The sequence below is a fragment of the Sparus aurata genome, chromosome 4 (assembly GCF_900880675.1).
Source record: "Sparus aurata chromosome 4, fSpaAur1.1, whole genome shotgun sequence".
NCBI lineage: Eukaryota > Metazoa > Chordata > Actinopteri > Spariformes > Sparidae > Sparus > Sparus aurata.
Window position 1 is genome coordinate 12,273,805 of NC_044190.1, and position 21,125 is coordinate 12,294,929.

At 42.4% G+C, this 21,125-nt stretch overlaps 1 protein-coding gene across 1 annotated transcript in view; it reads left to right on the forward strand.

Annotated features, from left to right (window-relative positions):
• The first annotated feature begins 530 nt into the window (after window positions 1-530).
• The window catches only part of LOC115579627 (neural-cadherin), a 330,871-nt gene continuing 310,276 nt past the window's right edge, over window positions 531-21,125 (forward strand). The window contains exon 1 of the mRNA XM_030413177.1: window positions 531-2,338. Coding sequence (XP_030269037.1) covers window positions 1,276-2,338 — 1,063 coding nt within the window. The 5' untranslated portion in view covers window positions 531-1,275. The remainder of the gene's footprint in view (window positions 2,339-21,125) is intronic.

Consider the following 21,125-nt stretch of genomic DNA (forward strand, 5'->3'; position numbering starts at 1 on the left):
TTTAGTGCTTTGGAGGAGATGGCGACCATGCGGCATGCTATAAATCCATGAACAGTCCCAGGTTTATTAACATGGATCCATATGGAAAGATTGTGGGCCTCGTCGATTCGGCATTGAATTCTGTCTACATGAGGGAAGGAGATATGAAAGTGAAAGCTGATAAATGAAAGTGAATATCTCTTTTATTAAATTTGAGTCTGTTCTTCATTTTGCCGAGGACCTGCCTGAAACTCTCACCGAACCCTGGAGAGCAAAACTCCAAAACAAAACCGAGCGGATGATGAACGTGTTCAAACAGCGCACTTCTCTGTGACAGAAAGACAGCTTTGTGAAAACCCTGTCTGGACTTGCGAGCCCTTATTTTTCTCTTCGCCCACCCGGAGGTGTTTTAAAATGATCGATTTTTACATTATTTTAATCCACTAGCCTGACGTGTTATTGGAAACAGGAGTGATGGATCTGGACGTGCAAGACTGGACATTGATCACAGGAAGAAGGGAGGTCGGGTTGTTTCCTAGAGGACCGCCCTGACACACACGAACAGGCACGCACGTGCGCGCACACATGCGCGCAGTTGGCTGTGACAGTGTGGGTGTTTGTGCACGCGCACGAGTTGATTCGACTCGAAGCTCCTTTGCAGAGAAGTTCCGGTGAGAGAATCTGTTACCGCTGCATCACCGTTACAGAGGCATTGCGCTGGGTGCTTTGGCAATGCATGCGTAAAGCTGTTGGTTCGGTGCCCTCGTGATGTGCCACGTCTCATCGGTATATTGGGGTAGCAAACAAAACTGATCCTTGTAATGAGACGTCTGTTCATTCGTAAAAGCACGCCGGTGCATGCCTTGAGCACACTTTGCAGCAACTTAAACGCAAGAAGGATTAAATGTGATCCCCGTGTGAGATCGGTCGGGAAACAGCGCACTCAAAAACAGAGAGAGAGGAAGGGAACGGAGTTGAGCGCGCACTCGAGCTGTAAGAAGCATTTTTTTCCTGGGACGCGCACAGACAGACAGCGCTGCTGGTGAGACAGTTAACAGAGGAGAGTGGGAGAGGAGGAGGACGCACACATAAAAAAAAAGAAAAAGAAAGAAAAAAACACAAAGTTATCCTGCTTCGAGATGAAGTGTGGTGCCAACAAATATCTGCATTCTCGTTTAATGGAAGTTTTGGATCATAACGGGAAAGAGGAGAAATATTCACAGGGAACAAGTGCACCCATGGATTTCGGCTTGGCAAGAGCGCTTTAGTGCAGTGGAGTCACTGAGATATCCAGTCATGATTTGGATCGCGTTTTTACCCGTTTTAGTTTCGTGCGCCCTCGGTAACAGGACCGTGGAACAGGTGCCGTTCTTTCACGGGCATGTGTTTGAGAACTCGTCTCCGGGCTCCCGGGTCAACGGACTGAGCGTCCCGTTGAAGCGGCTCAACTCGCAGAGGCTGTGCGGTACCGGGGAGCCAAGCGCAGCGGCAGCACACTTCAAACTAATGGGAGACGGGAGTGAGCATTTCCGTGTGTTTGCGCACAACAAACGGGGTCATATTTTATTGAAGACTTCTGGGGTTCTGGACCGGGAGGAGCAGGCTGAATACGCACTGGGTCTTGGTTTGTGTTGCGGGCAATGCGCGGGACTCTCCCGGGAAGAGGCGCACGAGTCTCTGGTAGTCGCTGAAGTGGCGTCCATCAAGGTGGACGTTCTGGACACCAACGACCACCAGCCTACCTTCCCCAATACCGATGTGAAACTGAGCCTGGATGATGCCACTGCGCTCCGCACGTCTGTCTACACGGTCACCGCGCGGGACGATGACAGCGGCAAGAACGCGGAGCTCATCTACTTCGTGCTGCCCAAAAACGGGAGTTTCTACGCGGTGCCCAAAACTGGAGACATCCTCCTGGTGGATTCCATCCTCGGTCTGGATGAACCGATTAAGTTTAAAGTGTTTGCCCGGGACCGCGGGTGGCCACCTCGCACGAGCCAGAGTGTAGTAGTTGAGATCAACCCACGGCAGTGGCCCACGGCGCCCTCGCAGAACCTTCAACAGGGGAAACGGAAACCTAAATCGCAAACTAAAGTACCAGAGCGAAGGTCCAGGTCAGTCACGGAATCAGACAGCCCCGTTTTCATCAACGTGTCCGAGGATGCGGGGATCGGTTCCGTGGTGATGAACCTGAACCCGGTGAGGTTTCATTCGGCTGCGTTTGAGCTGGTGGAGCCCGACGTGGACAGCTCACCGGTCAGCGTGAGCAGGGACAGCGGGGATATAGTCATATTACGGAGACTGGACCGAGAGACGGAGCCTCTAGTGGAGATTAGCGTCAGAGTTCAGGATAAGAGAGGTGAGCGACACACCGAGCACGCACACATGTGTGTGTGTGTTTGTGTGTTTGTGTGTGTGTGTGAGAGAGAGAGAGAGAGAGAGAGAGAGAGACCCGGTGTGTGTGTGTGTGTGTGTGTGTGTGTGTGTGTGTATGAGAGACCATGAGACCATTTTCTTGTTTGGTTTAATGTTGCTGATTTTAGAGGGTTAGAGAGAAATACAGTGTTTACCTGCCATGGTAATAAATATGATAACTAAGAATATATCAATGTTATATTGTGGTGAGAAACGTTACTACTCAGAAGCAGGGTCATTGGACAGCCCAGGTAGTGGAGGGTGGAAAGAGGAAACCTGCACGAATGAGTGAAAGCTCCGTGCATACAGGCCCCAGTCAGCTCTGCTGCATCTCTCACCTGGGATCCTGTTGCTTTGGTAAGTGTCACCCCGAGTGCTAACCACTGAGCTACCTTGTCACCCCAAATTACAGCATCAGTATTCCCAGGTGGCCTTGCATCCGTGCATTAGCCAGGTGCGACCATGCTTAGACTCTGTGATTAGAAAAAATCAGGCTTGCCCGGGGTAGTTTGGCTGTAATAGTGTGTCGCAATGCCCAGTGTTTACAATAGAGGTCAAACTGAGTGACATTCATCAGTGCTGATGATGATTCATGTGCTTAGATGAATTAAGGCGGCATGAAAGTGTCTTCTGTTGCTGCCAGCAGAAGCACCAACAGGTTAATTATCACCTGCAGATACAGAAGAGCAGAGATGGAGCAGAGAGACAGGGAGGGAGTTAACACACGCATTCACATTGATAAATGCAAATGCGGAGGGATGAAACACTGAGCCCTGGCGACTACATTATAGAGTCTATCTATCTATCTATCTATCTATCTATCTATCTATCTATCTATCTATCTATCTCCATCTGTCTGTCTGTCTGCCTGCCTGTTTGCTGGTTTGTCTTGACTGTGTGCAGACAGAATGCAGATCCACAACTTGTTCCATTAGGACTAGTTAACAGCATGTGACCGGGGGAGTGACCTGATCAATGTGACCTATCGGTCTGTGTAATGTGAACTATCCTGATGCAGAAATAGCGCTGAGTCTGCTCTTGGCACACAATGCTAATTAACACTCCCAGTCACTGTATGCACTGTTGGCTATTTGTCACAATCATTTCCTTCTTGAGATCATTAACATTGATGGGAAAACTATATACTTCCAGTGTTAAAATGACACTTTTCCTTACTGTTGCAGTATTACAGCATCCTCCAAGGGGTTCCCTTATAGAGGATCAGTACATTCAGTCACTGTTTGATTCCATTAAGGCACTCAGCTGGGCCTTTTGGCATCCATTTTAACCCAGGTTGTGTTATTGTCAGCATTGTTTCAAAATGTATTGACTCTACCTCCAGCTGAAATGGGTTCTAGATGTCTTTGCTGCAATCTGTCAGAAGTTAAACTAGTTGAATCTTATCTGCTGACAGCTTTCTTATATTTGTCATGTAAATGAACAAGTCACAAGCGACAGCTCAAATCATAATGCTCTTGTTGAAAATGAATTGTCAGGATATTGTTGGGGGAGGAAGCAGGGAGCAAAACAAGGTTTTATCGTCAATTTTAAAAGATGCAAATACCATGTATGAGAGGCAGGGGTTGGAGTGTGGTATGTATTTTTTATGAAGTTGATGTTAAGTGCATAGGAAGAGCAGAAATACTGTGTGATCCAGCCGAATCCAATCAGATACAATAAGGATGAGTATATTAAGTGTAAAATGGCTTAGTGTATATGCAGATTAAATACACATGGCACTGTATGTGGTCAAATCCTTTCCTGACCAGGGCTGGTTCGGGTGACAGAATTTTCAGTGTAATGTGGGTGTATCTGTGTGTGAGTTGTGATGTGTTTTGCTCCAACTGGATGCATGTTAATGCAACGTTTCAAGTTGCGGATCAGCGTAAATTATTCCTAAATGGGAGGCTTTACAGAAAAGCCCAAAAGCCTAACCTTTTATGTGTTTGATAGGAGGGGCTGAAAAGAGGGACAGTTGGTTGAAAGACATTCACGTGAGTTTTTACTGTGTCAGGCCGAAAGACGACAAGTTTTCATTTCGGGGCTTAGCAGCGGGTGACGGGGGGGTGAACCCAGCTCAGCTCTGTGTCTCAAGTGTGAGGAACGCAGCATCCTTTCAGTTGTCGGTGGCTTGGTTGAAGTCTTTTAATCCATTTGGAGTGGAGAGTCCTGATGGAGCTTCGACCTCCCTCCATCTGCTCACATTATCCCTGTAATCCCATCTCATTCTCTCTGTCTGTCTCACTCTCTCTCTCTCTTGCTCTCTTACTTTCCCGCTCTTATTTTCACTCTCACTCCAGGGATTTAGTTGGAGTGGAGGCACAGTTTACCACAGTGAGGGAGAGAGAGAGGGAGAGAGAGAGAGAGAGAGAGAGAGACCGTCTGACATGAATCTTCAAGGGACAGGTGTGTGTATGTGTGTGAGAAGCATTTTGTATGAGAATCACAATCCAAAAGTGGGGGTTTTGAAACAGCGTTGGAATGTTGTGTGTGTTTATGTGTGTGCGTGTGGTCGTGGGGGTTTAAATTCACTCACACTGTAACACTGCGTGGACCCACCTCCCATTTAGGGCCACATGAAACCAGCTGCCAGAAGAAATGTTTGCAATGTTCATTTCTGCAACCCACAGATTTGTCGAACCTTACATTTCATTCGGTTAAACTTTAATTTTTCTGTGCTTATGATCTGGTTAGGGTAAGGCACAAGAAAACGCTTGGCTAGGATTAGAGAAAGACCAACGTTTGTCTTAAGATACCTGTTTTGGTCATTACAAACACGGTTGGAGATGTCCTGAGGTCTTAAAAAATCGTCCAGTTTTGTTGACTAAAACACATCTTGAGATGCATCGACTCCTAATCCTAAATATCCAGGGTTTCGTCACCACAAGCACGGCTGGAAATTCTCTCGAAGTGTCCTCAAAAATATCCAGTGGTGTTTACAAATGTTGAACAGCTGCCCTGAACTGCAGTCACTGGCTTGGCAACCATCTTGCCCGTAACTCCACCACCATCCCCTCCACCTCCAAATTATAAAGTCATGTAATGTGAACCTGATATGACACATATAAGATATTTCAATATAATTAACTAGTCAGTGGGTTGCAGAAACTCTAACTGCCAACATTTCATCCTTTTGACTGGGATGTTGTTAGAATTAGTAAAGGGGTTAGGCATGAAGTGGTTATAGTTAAGATCACAGGAAATCTCCAGGGATTTAATTAAAGTCAGCGAAGTGTCTTACATTGAGTGTCTTAAACAGAGTTGCCCATGTGCACGGATAAATGTCTCACAGGTTTTTCTTTTCCATTGTTTTTGTAAGGGTTTCGTTCAAATGCAAAGATGCTCTTCATTTCAAACAAGATAATATGACTCCCTGCTTTCTTTTATTTTCCTTACATAAACCTGTGACATCTCGCCTCTGATATCCCTCATGCTTCATTTTCACAAGTCGTTTAATAATGTGCCAGCACCTAAAAGAGCAGCAAGTGAGTGCTCCATCCATTTTCTTCTCTATAACAGTCAATGTGACACTGTTTTTTGACTGCAGTGACTCCTGAAAAAAGCCACTACAATATTTTCTTCCACCTCTTTTTCATGTTATATCGGATTCTCTATCAATGTCTCTGTTGAGTTATAGCTATTTTCTAAAATTAAAAGTAATTTCAAGCCAGGTACTCTGCACAAATAGACATAGATTACTGGATTATTTTAGCTGATTCTAATTCACTTTTTCTGTGTTAAATAGACTTTTCTAAACACATGTTCTAGCAGTAGTTACACAAAAGAATTTCAAATTAATTCATTTGATTTGTGGTTGCCTGAAAACCCTGTTTCATGTTTGACTATTAAGGTTAGGTTAACTAACTAGTTTGAGTTAAGTGCAGACCACAGGTTTGAGTGGAGTAGGGTAGTTCCTGTACTCACAGACAGTGCTCTGGTATATCTGCTTGTAGGGGTGTAACAATACATGTATTTGTACTGAACCGTTTTGGTACGGGACGTTCGTTTCGGTACAGGGCTGTGCATGGGTGAGTTCCCAGAACGGAAGTTGCGTATGTTTATTTTCCGTCTGCAGCTACATGTGCAGCCCATTTACATCATGGCTAACGCTAGCGAGAAGACAGAGCTTGAAGACCTTCCCTTGTCACTAAATTCTCCTGCTTAGGAACACTGCAGCTTCCTCATTAAATATTGCAATGGAGAAAGACATGTTTCTGGTGTGACAGTTTAATTGGTGTTCATTTTAACTGGTGAGGTTCCCAGATGTGCTGGAGGTGTGGTTTGAGAATCCCGTCTCGAGAGGGGTCCTCGGCCATGTCCGCTACCATGTCCGCTAACCAGGAAAAACATTCCGATCACCCTGCTCATCGATCCAAGTCATGTGTATATTCATTTTGACGTGGCTTGAACACTACTACTACTACATCTCTAACACCCAGAGATGCTGGGGGCTAAGATCTGCCAACCACTGTTCGACAGGCGCTACAGAGCACACAGTGACAGTGTAGGTGACTGTGTCGATGCCTGTCCAGAAAAATGCGACTGTCAATAAATCGTCAAAAAGTGCATATTGTCGTCCTAATATCTTCGTAATGAAAGCCTGTACTCACAAATAACTCATGGGTGGAGTCAGTGTGGACAAGTTAATCTTTCTGGCAAAAAAATATGAAGGTTGAGTGAAACTGAACAGGGCTACATGCTGGAATTGTTTCTGGTTTTTTATTCATTGGAAAGTTTATTTTATATATATATATTTTGTTTATTTGAGAATAATTTATTTAACTTATTACCAGGCAGCACTTTACAACAGCATTCTATTTTTTTTATTTTTATTTTCATATTTTGTATAATGTTACAATAAATTCTTGGTTTAAAAAAGTTCTGAATACACAACAAGCAAATTTACGTTTTGCATGTTGTTCCCATACTGTACCGAAAATAAACCAAACTGTGACCTCAAAACTGAGGCACTTATTGAACCGTGATTTTTGTGTATGGTTACACCCCTATCTGCTTGTATTCAGACAAAATGTTGACATTTGGGAAGTTTGGTCTTTATTGTTCAGTCAAAAAAAGGAATGTGTTTTTCAAATTAAGGCGTGAAAAGAAATCATTAGATTACTGACTTCTCGTTTTTAGAGCCCAACCGATATATCAGTTAGCTGCTATTTTCAGCCTATATTGGCCTGCCATAGCTATACTCTTATCGGTATCGACATACTTGATACACTGGTGCCAAATATCCATACCTAAAACATGCAATAACTCTTAACAGATACAGCTGCTATTTTGACTTACCAGAATCAACACTTCCTGTCTCCTTGTGGTGTAAATGGATATGAACTTTATCTACACATGTTTAATAGATTTTACTCAACCATAGTTATATCTGTCCTTTATACATTTTAACTCCAGGATTCTGCCTTCTGGTACTTTAGCCATTTTTTATGGCTAATTTACATTGGAATGGTGGCAAATGTGGACGTTGAGAAGCTGCAGTCAGTGTGTGTGATAAAGAGGCCCATAAACTAAGATTGTGTTCTTTTTATAAGTCTCATCTTAGTTCAAATTCTGTGACACAGACTTTACAGTGCAGAACGTAAATATAGACATAGACAGATATCCTGATGTATGTTAGATGATTGTCTTGCCATGTGTCCATTAGTGCAGAATCGCTTAATCGTGATAATATTGCTATCGTGGGCAATTTATTGTGATTCATGTCGTATCCTGAAATATTGTGTGATTCCTAGCCCTACTTCCTGCTATAGGTATCAGCCATAAAAATCAAGAATTGGTCAGGCTCTACCCAATTACTTTTGTTGTTATCATGTTGCATTACCGTTTGAGCCACTGAAAGTCAATCACATTGAATGATGAAGCAAAATTATAAGCTGACGGCTGCACAGAGCATTTGGGGTTCTCAGTGGGATCGTGGTCTTAGCAAACTCTTCACATTTGGAATACGTTTTTTCGTGAAAGTATCAAAATGTAGTCTGTGAGAGTTGTTTCAAAATTGCTGGAGTATTTATACACAGCCATTTGACACTTCTCAGCTTCAGACAGAGATGTGTTCCAAATCATTTTCACATCCTTTACAAGTGATGTGAAGTGTATTTTGAAATCCAGTTTGAGCTGCCAGACTGCAGCATCAGTTTAGAGACAGGTTCAGTTCTGTTTTTTTTTTCTTTTGTCATCTCCAATTATTTCCAGTTATTCTCATGCCAAGTCTAAAGACGTGTTCATATTTTTATATAGTGAAAGAGGATCCATCGTGCCTTTGTATCAGAGCTGTTATCTTTGTGACATAAACAGCTCCTGTGGACTTCCTGGCATCAGGGGATTTATTTAATCCATAATTTAATTCATAGCATATTAGAGTCATTTAGCAACCTTTAAAATGTCTCTATAGTATTTAGGTGAAGCGTAATGTTTACCACCGGTTCTAACAACCATCCAAAAAAAATGAAAGATTAGAAGAATAACCACAACTCTTAAATATTATATTACCTCAGTGATGTCTCCAATTCAGCTGAATGTACACAATGCAATAATTGTATACGTCAAGATGACAAGATATGATGTATATCATAGTTTCTCTCCAAATAGAACAGAAATGATAAATGAATACTAGAAAATCAGCCTCCTGTTTCGAGGAACTCTTGTGACTGTCTCTCAAGTGACTCAGAAGTGTTTTTCCGAGAACTCCCGTTGCTGGTGAATGTGTGTGCATGCAGACTGTGTATGCGTGTGTGTGCTCTACTTTGTATGGGATTTTGGTTAATGAAGAGAAACAGCTGGCTTTAATCAAGACAACTGTGGGTTGATCCCACACATATCCATGTCACTTGCAACTAAACCATCTGATCTGGGTTTTTAGGCTCCCTGGTAAGGGAACATGCACATGGAAAGCTTATGCATGCACTTATTTGACATCTCAAACACCGGCTTAGATACACCCACACATTGTACATTCAGCCACCAAATCCAACAGTATTGTGAGTTCTGGGTTACCCAAAATACCATTCAATATCCAGACAGACGGCAGTGAGTAAAGCCTGTTGGCTGCATATGTTATTCATCTTTTGTTTATCGAGATTAAACAGAGTCTGTATCCATTTGTTCCTTCGAAGAGCATAAATAGCACTTACTTGGTCTTCTACGAATGCATGTGTATGCACACATAATGAGCACACACGCATGGTTAGTCCAGCTCATCCAGAGAGACCTTGGTTTCATCAAGCAGTTTCACCCTGGCTTAAGGTGTCAGTGACTCCCTAAACACCTGCTTTCTTTCCCCCTTTACCCTCATCAGTGCCCATTGATTATTGTTTTTTGAATTTTTCTTTCATTGTTTTGTGTCACGTATGTAAATGGTTCATTAAGAAACATCCAAATTTAACAGTCTGCACACTGCCATCACTGCAATTATTCAGCTTCCAGAGGCCTTTTTCAATTGCTCTTTTCATTTGCTTCATTTTCTGCGCCTCTGATGGTTTGGTGCAGAGCCTGCAGAGAAAAACACAGTCAATTTGCGTTTCTTAGCTGACATTCACATTGGTGACTCCAAGTCTTTCACCAATGCTTTGCCAACTGCAGCTTGTATAAATCCCAATTCTCAGCTTCAGATACTGTCCAATGTGTGGAATTGCTGCGTTTTACTGGCACAATCCTCTGGTTGAATGGCTGATTGAGACTTACTGTATGATCTCCTGTGAGCACAGAGAGGAATGGAAAATGCTGTTACTCAGACTTTTGCTACCAGCAAATGAGATAAACAACAGCTTAGTTGTACAGAGTTTGTTAAGCTGAAGGGGTAGTTAAAGCCATCAAATAAAAATGCAACATTTTAGATTCAGACATGAAGCAGGCTAGATTTTCTGAGGAAAGTTGCAGATGAAAAAAACTATATGAAACACGTTTCATGTCTTTAACATGGTAAGCCCTTTGAGCTTTTGAAATATTTTTGTATGACAGTAAAAGCTGAAGTTCAAGGAACCTTTAAGGAAATGAAGTAACTGTAGCTGAGGTTGAAGCAGTAAAAGTTGTGGTTAAAACAGGAATACTGGAAGTGATTTAAATGTTAGTTGAAATGGAAATGTGGAAAAGTTAGGAGCTTCATTTTAAGTACCAGGTTGAGTATGCATGCGCAATAAATAGCACTTTAAATGAAAAATTATATTTAGTGTGAGTAGTAAAAGGAACTGATCCAGTAGAACTTCAAAGGTCCTACAATATTCTCTTTCTACAAAATGTTTCTGTTCTTTAATATTAAAAAGAAACACATTCTTTTTCTCACGCTGTCCATTGCTGTAGCACCTCTATTCACCCTCTGTCTGAATGCTCCATTTTAGTTTCTGTCTCTTTATGGCCCCTTCTAAAAATCCAAGTGTGCTGTGGTTGGTCAGCTCTCACAGGCTAGAGCAGAGTTTTTTCCTTTGATGCTGGGAACACGGCTTTGAACGGTGACTGTATAGTTGTGACTTCACAGCCTAGCAAATGTCTGGACTGCTCGTTTACAGTAATAGTTTCTGTGTGCATTTCTCTGAGAAAAAAACATAGAAATCTCTCTTTCTGCTATATCGGACCTCTAAATCCTAATAGGAAATAGCTCAAAGTATAGGTGTACAATAATACAATAAGCAATGCAATGTATTGTGATGTTACTTATCCAAGGCTTTTTTACCCTGTCATTAACAAAGCTCTGCCTGCTTTGCTTTGCAGAAGATGAACATGATTAAAGTGTTTTTATTAAATAGGACTTTCACGCCACCCATCATCTGTTATTGCCAGAAACTTTTAAAGCTTTAGCATCATTTGTTCAGGAAGAACAGTGCCTTCTTCCTGTTTTGTGACACAGACCATTTTGGCAGATTTGCATCCAAATCCAAATACAGTGCAGAGGGCAGGAGAAGCTGCCAACATTCTCTGAGCCTGAAAGTGGTTGGATGCAAGCTTGTACCCTGATTCAGCCCTGATCTGTCATCATTCAATGGTCGACTTAAAAAATTGAATAGCTGTCATTGTTTAATGTCACATATGTGTGACTTGTTACATCACTAGCCATCTAGCCATTTCAATTTCTCACCTTTCAAATGTCACCTTTTTAAATAACTGCTTTTAATTTGAAGGACCTTTTGGTGACAAAAGAAACTTTTAAAGGTTGGAAAAGCTAAAACATTCACCTATTGACCGTAGATTGTAGGAGAACTATATCCATCAGAATATTACAGGCCTTACAGGCCTCTTTGATGCCTCTGGACTTCACAATTTACCAATGATTGTTAATGACTGTCAACACATATCCCTTCTTTAATTTGATGTGCAACTACTAAATTGAAAATAACGGGTTTAGGACGATGCTGAAACACCTCATAATTTTCTTGTCACACTATAGTGTCAATTTAAAACTTGCTAAGGCTAAGATTTGAGCTGAAGTTTAAGTATTACAGCCACATGAGCAGCTCTGTGAGGCTCCACTGAAGCACAGTCACGGGTTAAAGTGGGCAGGGGCTGTCCGGCATGCTATTCTCGATGTCCATGGTGGTTGTTAAAATTGGGAGCTTTTTTTTTTACCCTTCTTGTTAAAATACATTGGTCAACATCCACTGTTATGTTCTTGTTCTTTCACTATATTGTTTTGAATAACTACATGCTTAATTCATACAAAAACACAGCTCTCTTTGCCTCTTTCTTTTTCTTTAAGTGTTTTTATTTACTTGGCCTATTTGGTAGTATAAGCAAGAGCATTGGAATTGGAATTGTTCCGCCATTGCTGGTAAACAGGAGGATCCTGCTCTCTGTGCGTTCACAAGCAGACAGGATCGCCTCCCTATGGAGTTCTGTCCTGAGTGGATAAAGTTCTCTTTAACTGCATGAGCATGGGAAGGGAGCCAAATGTTACTGACTAAACACTCTATAACAGTGATTGCTGTTGGAATACAGAGCTATTGCATGCTTACTTAAGTGAACCCTACAGCAAATGTTATCAGCAACCATATTCTTGCACAACAGGTTTCCAAGTATGTTTGCAGCATTTTTCAACACATAGATTTAAAAGTCATAGTAGATTGGCATGGGAAATGATCCCTCTACATAATAAATCCAAATAAAACCCCTGGGCACAGCAGTGCTTTGACATAAATGCCAATGTCAGCATGCATGTGCCAATTATCACTAAACACAAAGCACAGCTAAAGCTGATGGGAATGTCGTACATATTTGGTATTTGGTCATACCTCAAACTTTTGGTAAAAGTTACATTTTGACCTGATGATGGCGCTTGATGAAAAGGTCTGTGGTTACAGTTTTTGCCTAATGCTTAAACACTAAAAGTGGTTGCTATGCCCAAAGCATCACAACCTCTAACTTTGGTGACCATGCCCTAAACAAAAGCACCAACCCTGCAAACACAATATATGCTTTGCACTGTGTTTGAAATTCTCCAACACACTTCTTGCAAAACGCTACACACTGTTTTTTACATAAGACACATTGGGCTCTATCTTAACGATCTGAAACGCAAGTATCAAACGCAAAACGCAAGTAGCTTTGTGGGCGGATCTCAGGCGCTGTTGCTATTATGCCGGCGGGATAAATGACTCTTGCGCCTGACACAAATCTAAAATGGGTTGGTCTGAAGTAGCTACATTAGTCATAGGTGTGGTTTGGGCGTAACGTGCAATTAACCAATCAGAGCGTCATCTCACATTCCCTTTAAAAGCAGGCGCACTTGTTCCAAGGCGGATTGCTATTATAATGGCGAATTTGCCAGGCGCACGCCAGGAGGATGTTCTCGTCGGGGCTGTAAAAGACCGAGAAGTGGCCTTGTATGGGGATGGGAGAAATCCATCCAAATTAGCTTTGTTTAAACGGGCGTGGGAGGAAATTGCCACAATTGTTTCTAAGGCTGGCATCCCCATGACATCGCACCGGGCCTCGGGAGCAGTGCGCACGGGCCGAGCAGTGCGCAACGGCCAGCTGATGAGGGAGCAGTGCAAACACCAAGGTGCAGAGGATCCAGACCCACTACACGACGTGGCAGCATTGTCAGACTGGACCGCACTGTCCGGGATGGGGCAAGGGTATTAATGCCTGTCTTTTGCTGCGGCCTCTCAGGCGCATCGCCTCAAGTCTCCAAATGCACCACCTGCTCCTGTTGTGCCCCTTCCTCCTTCCTCCTCCTCCCCCAACTCCATCTCCGTCCACCCGCTCAACTAGGAGCACATCACGCATTGCCACTCCCGGACCCTCACGGCTACGACGGGCGCGTCGCATATCAGAGGGGAAAAGAATTAGTTCTTCTGTTTAAATCTTTTCAACTTTTTTTTGTATGGTTTGCAAAAACGGAACTGCTTCCTTGTAGATGAGAGAAGCAAAGTGTATGCACGTTGAGCACACGCTACATTATGGCCAAGCATGCGCCCTTAAAATAGCATCTAAATAAGTACCACTGACTTTAGACTAGGTTTTTTCTGGTCTGTTGCGGAATTGTTTTCTGAAACAGCAAAATAGCACCAGTGAACGTTTGCGCCGGAACACGCCTCCTCTTTTCGCTGAACCGCCCCGGGAGCGCAAATTCATTCCCTAATTTAAAGGAGAACTTCGGTCGATTTAAACATGCAGCTTCATTGCTCAAGCTACCCTTGACTTGCCAGTACCGAAGACGCGAACAAATTTGGTCCAGCCATTACAGAGCTCCGTGAACGGAGATGTAGCATTGAACGCTAACAGCATGGGGTCAGAACTTTGCACTGTGTTTTAAGCGTCTTAACATGCTCCACATCTCACACCAAAAGTTATGCAACATCAGCAGACACCTTACAACACAGCACTGTAGCGTGTATGACTCAAAATGATTAAAAAAGTAGTTAAAATAGTGTGTTTGTGCAAGGAGCTACTTACCTGTTTGTTGACATCCGTGTGTTCCAGTAGCTAGACCAAACTAGCATATCCATCGAGTGTGCACTTAACAGGCTTAACAGGCTATTGTAAGGCTCATGGCTCATGACAGGCTGTAACATGGACATGTACATTATGAACATAAACACGAAAATGCTGGATTACGTTTCCGTCTCCGCCAGTGTGGGAGTAAGCGCACGCTCGACAGATTGACTAGTTTGGTCTAGCTACCGGAAGACGCCGATGTCAACAAACAGGTAGGTAGCTCCTTGCACAAACACACTGTTTTAACTACTTTTTTATTCAGTTTGAGTCATACACGCTACAGTGCTGTGTGCTAAGGTGTCTGCTGATGTTGCATAACTTTTTATGTGAGATGTGGAGCATGTTAAGACGCTTAAAACACAGTGTAAAATTCTGACCCCATGCTGTTAGCGTTCAATGCTAAGTCTCCGTTCACGGAGCTCTGTAATGGCTGGACCAAATTTGTTCGCGTCTTCGGTACTGGCAAGAGCAGCAGCAGGATGAGGAAGAGGACGAAGAAGAGGAGCAGGCATATTGCAGTGAGGGGTGAAGTTGGACCGGGGTATCAGGAAGGCAAGCTAAGGGGCCCCCTAGCCGGTCCCCAGTAGCCCAGTTGGTAGCCCCAGCAGGAGACAGGCGAGGCGGTAGTGAAAAGGACCACATTTTTTTAAAGATTGTTTTGAGGCATAGACACAGGGGTTATTTGACAGTGGATAGACAGGAAAGGGGAGAGAGAGGGGGTGTGACATGCAGTAAAGGTCCTCTGGCTGGATTCAAACCGGGGTCCACTGCGTACGTGGCACGTGCTCTAACCACTTGACTGCCTGTGCAGCCCCATACACCCCATTTTTGAATCCAATTGAGGAGTTCTTTTCAGCATGGCACTGGAAATTTTCTCCAGCAGCACCGAGATCCTCCCAGTGGCACTGGCAGGTAGTGGCACCGCAGTGGCAGTCAGTGGCAGCCAGCGGCAACCTGTGGCCTGTCCGTGGCATTTCCTGGCACCCGCTCGGTGTCCAGAAATGCCTCCCTTGACTCGCTGCCAATAAGGGCGGGGCAACATTTCCTGGGATAACCCGTGTTTGTTCTTACGACAATCACTTCCGCCATGGAGTCATGATGATTTCAAAATAAAAGCATAAGGGGAAAATCCGCTGCTTGTTTACTTATTTTAGTGTACAACGTTTTGCACAATTTCTCTCTGTTTTGTACTTCTTGATATTATCTAAATATATATTAATATCTGTTTCATAGCGTAAATGTGAATGTAAAATAGTGTACATATTGTACTATTCTTAATCTTATATTTAATATTTCCCTGTGTTTATATTATTTCTTATCCTTTCCTATCTTAAGCAGCGACACAGTGACAATAGACACTGCCAGTGTTGGAAATATTCCTAATATGAAATACAATTTCAAAAATATATTAATTAACAGTTGCTATGCAGTTCCACAACATGCCATGGAATGCCACAGAATGCCAGAGCCTGCCACAGAATGCCACAGCCTGCCACAGAATGCCACAGAATGCCACAGCCTGCCACAGAATGCCACTACATGCCACAGAATGCCACAACATGCCACAGAATGCCACTACATGCCACAGAATGCCACAGCCTGCCACAACATGCCACAGAATGCCAGAGCCTGCCACAACATGCCACAGAATGCCACAACATGCCACAGAATGCCAGAGCCTGCCACAACATGCCACAGAATGCCACCAAATGCCACAGAATGCCAGAGCCTGCCACAACATGCCACAGAATGCCACAGAATGCCAGAACCTGCCACAGAATGCCACAACATGTCACAGAATGCCACAACATGCCACAGAATGCCACTACATGCCACAGAATGCCACAGCATGCCACAACATGCCACAGAATGCCAGAGCCTGCCACAACATGCCACAGAATGCCACCAAATGCCACAGAATGCCACAGCCTGCCACAACATGCCACAGAATGCCACAGCCTGCCACAAGGTGTCTTTGTAAAAGCTGGACTTCCTCCAACCTACAATACGTACTGTTGAATACCATGTTGTCTCAAGTGCTATTTTCCTCTTTATGTTCATTGAATATCATCTGTATTATCATTAATAATACTATTAAATGCAAAACTTGTATTAATATTGTTCATCAGCTTCTCCTTATATTAGTAGTGGTATGATGAGTGTAATTAGCCTAGTTTTTTATTGTAGGTGTAAGGAGATTCCTTGCATCAGAGTATTACTAAACACAGTAAATGACATTCAGCGTTAACATGGCTTTTAACTTAATGTATTTGCTCATATTTTTAAATATGTAGCTACATTTTGAGAATCCACACTCTCACTCTCATTTGCCCAATTTATATTGTCTGTAAATGCCTTTAAAAGAAAATCTGTCTGTTGTAGATCTGCTTCATAAAAACAACTGCATTTGATCCAAAGGGTATAACTATAAATATACATTCACACGCACTTAAAGTTCAACCCCCCCGCCCCCCCCCCCCCCCCCCCCCCATGTTGTGGCATTCTGTGGCAGGCTGTGGCATTCTGTGGCATGTAGTGGCATTCTGTGGCATGTAGTGGCAGGCTGTGGCATTCTGTGGCATGTTGTGGCAGGCTCTGGCATTCTGTGGCATTCCATGGCATGTTGTGGAACTGAATAGCAACTGTTAATTAATATATTTTTGAAATTGTATTTCATATTAGGAATATTTCCAACACTGGCAGTGTCTATTGTCACTGTGTCGCTGCTTAAGATAAGAAAGGATAAGAATAATATAAACACAGGGAAATATTAAATATAAGATTAAGAATAGTACAATATGTACACTATTTTACATTCACATTTACGCTATGAAACAGATATTAATATATATTTAGATAATATCAAGAAGTACAAAACAGAGAGAAATTGTACAAAACGTTGTACACTAAAATAAGTAAACAAGCAGCGGATTTTCCCCTTATGCTTTTATTTTGAAATCATCATGACTCCATGGCGGAAGTGATTGTCGTAAGAACAAACACGGGTTATCCCAGGAAATGTTGCCCCGCCCTTATTGGCAGCGAGTCAAGGGAGGCGTTTCTGGACACCGAGCGGGTGCCAGGAAATGCCACGGAAAGGCCACAGGTTGCCGCTGGCTGCCACTGACTGCCACTGCGGTGCCACTACCTGCCAGTGCCACTGGGAGGATCTCGCTGTCTCTCATTTTATGACCGTCAGCCACATGCCCGCATGCCTCTTCTACAAGCCATGGAAGAGGCAAGCGGCGACATTGAGGTGAGGTCCATACAGGGTTGGATACGGCATGCAAGGAGATATTTCCCCCGTTGCTTGGCAAGGGAGGACATTGCCTGTGATGTGGATGAGGTGATGTGGCCAAATGCCAACAGGAGACAGGATCCATAGCCTAAATGTCTTCCAATAGTTCCCTTACAACACTATGTTTTGTAGAACATTCTAGTTGTACCACGTCTTTGTGTTTTTTTGTTTTTTTTACTTTTGCAAAAACCTGAAAAACAACAACAAAAAAAAACCTGAAGTGTCTCCATTTTGTTTTCATGTGTCTAGATCAACTGTAGTGGATCAGTCTTTCAAAAAAAAAAAATCTGTATGAGACTTTTAAAGTCAAAAACCATCCAAAGTACTGAATACAGCTGTGTTTTGCATAAAGCACATCTGTGTGTTGTTGCTGCTAGGAAAGAGTGCAAGCAAAGGTGCATGTGTTTAATGTTTTGATGCTAAAAACAGTTTTGAAATGGGATTGTTAGGTTTTGTTTCAAGAGTTTCATTTTGCTGTATAAGTTAGGAGTTTATCTCCATGTGCTGTGTCTTACTCGACCTGTGTGTTAAGTTATGACACAGTGAGCCAAAGTCTGCAACATGTGTGTAAGCATTCGGCAAAAACTGTAATGACAAAAGAATTATGCTTTACTGTCTATAGGACTGTTGAAAGACCCAAAACTTCTGGAAGGATGTTTAATATCAAAGTCCCTTTAATTGCCAAACTCTGTGTGCTTGGAATATCTTTTTTTTTCTCTTTCTGCACAGATGGCTATGCCATTTTCATCATTTATCATTAATTTAAATGATCGTTGTTTATACTCCATAACTCTTTCAGTTTTTTTTATTCTTATGTCAAAAGCTGGTCTACATGGTCTCATGAGCAATATAATCTCCATTATACAATATTTGCCTTATTGTCAAATTTAAACAATTTATTATTATTTAATATAAATGCAACAATAACTTGTTTCATTGGTCAATTAGAAACTAACTGTAAACAAAAGAGGAGAATTCATAGAGGGTACCTGCCATCTAGCAAATCCTTTGTGTAACTGCTGTGTTCACTCTTCACGATAGATTTTAAGAGTGCACACTTGATGTAGTGTGTTGTGATGGTCACGTAGCTCTATGTTGCTCTGGAGGTCCAGCAATCTGTCGTTTAAGCCACTAAATCTGCACTGCTCAGACCTCCAATTACTTTCCTTTACATGATCATACATGGAGGACAGCACCGTTTTGGTGAGATGCAACCTGCTTAGCATTTTGTAGTGTGGTTCCAGTACTCTAATTGAATGCTTAAATCCAGGGTTTTCCTCCACACATGTCTGATGGTTTAAATACCCCTATAGAGCTAATTATTATTGCTTTTGTGCATGTTGAATTTTGTGGAAGTTCAGCTCTAAATGGGGAAAGAAGAATTGCCTGTGTTAACTGTGTTGTTTTCTCAATTAGGTCTACTTCTTTATAATGCCTGTGGAGATGTCCTGCTATATATGCTGTGTTGACTGTGGAGCATAGCATACTGACTTACAATCGAGATTGTGGCACCCCTAATGTTAAAGAGAACATATGCTCCATCATTGAGGATGTGGATAAGGGGGCTTTCTGACTAAAGACTTACTTACATTGCTAAGGGCAAGCAGAAAAATAAAAAAATAAAAATTAACATCTTATTGTTACCTTTCTCAGAATCAGAAAACTACTTCTACTAATGCATCTTTGATTCAGTGTCTAATTGGATTCCTCTAACACACTTGACAAACAATTCCATTTAAAGATACACTTGTTTTACAGGCTAATTTAAGAAAGCAGTCCCATCAGTAACATTATGCATAAGTGAGCAGTCATTGCACCGGTGCATCGGGAACCAGACTGAGCCTAGTGTACATCTGGGAAAGCATTTTGTCATTGCAGCCGCATTGTTTGAGGATCAGGAAGTCAAGCTGTAGCTCTTTGAAACTAACATGAACACAGAAGATCAATTAACAGGTTAGTAACATGGCTTAACTGGTGCAGTAATGATCAAGGACTGCACTATACCAGTGAACAAATAAAAATGTGATGTCCATAGCTGACGCCCTTAAGGCTGCTGTACCAAGGCTTTCAGCGCTAGCAGCCACACTGTGGTGATGTAACGGAGAGGCAGAGGCCAAAGGGATAAATGGCCTGTTCACAGATAGCAGGTTTGCTTATAAAAATTAAAAGGGACATGTGGTGGATTTAGCCTTTCAAATCAAGTTAAAGAGATGTAACAGAAATCACCAGTTGAGAAGGCCACCACAGGGCCTCAACATACTGTAAATACTGAATGTTCAACAACAATGAACTCAGCAATTTTGGAATATGTAATATAGCATAATATAATAATATAATAAAGCATGGTGCAACTGCCAGAGGCCATATGTAAGAATTGTAACTGAAAATGTTGAAAAGTACAAAATTATCACCAGAATGTTAAGAAATAGCTGTTTTTCACATAGTGAATTATGTGACTATGAATTATGTTGTCAACATAGCTACTGAAGTTAGCCTGCTAACCAGCTAACCCTGGCCTGTCCAAGTTAGAGCTCTCATAATAGTGGTGGACAGCACAAACACTCCCCGGTGCCCCAAGTACCTAGTTTGGAACACTATCCGCATGGCTAACTGAGGTAACTAGCTAACAGCAGCAACAGCGCTTACTCTGGCGATATCTCACAGTTTATTTGTTTTGAGTATGACAACCACAGGTGGCATGTTCTAATCAAATCAGTTTTATTTATGTAGCCCAAAATCGCAATCACATCGCCTCAATGTGCTTTACAATCTGTAAAGTGAACAACATCGTCTGTCCTTAGACCCTCAATTCGAATGAGGAAAAACTTGCCATGTTGATGGAAAAAAAGACCCTTTTAACAGGGTAAAAAAACCAATGGAAGAAACCTCAGGAAGAGCCACAGAGGAGAGATCCCTCTTCCAGGACGGACAGACATGCAATAGATGTTGCGTGTACAGAAAAGAGCAACAAAAAACAGTTTACAAGTTACAATAACAGAAAGTCTGATACAAATAATATGTAAAGTGAGCGGATCCAGGAAACGACTGCGCAGGACGAGGCATCACCAAGTGGTGCCTGAGCCATACAACCTCCTGTCCACCATGGTGACCTGGAAGAGGGCAGGCAACACAAGATAATTAGTAATAGACAGAGAGAGGCATCAAGAAATGTAGATATGAGGAGATAATGTTCTTCCATACTGCACCTTAAATGTCCCCAACAACCTCTGAAGTTTCATTCAGCTACTTGTCAGCAACACTTTCTAATTCAAACGTGGTATTTACTGATGCATTTTATGTTATAAGACAAAAGATGAATATCTCTTAGGCTTGTTTTAACTATACCCATATTTTAAGGCATTCAACCATAAACCCACTGACTACCAGACAAGTGAACCGCAAGTGCAGAAATGCTTACTTATTTCCAAGTTTTAGGACTCATCACTGTGGCTCTCTATTGCTCCATTCTCCAAGGAACCATCTGCAT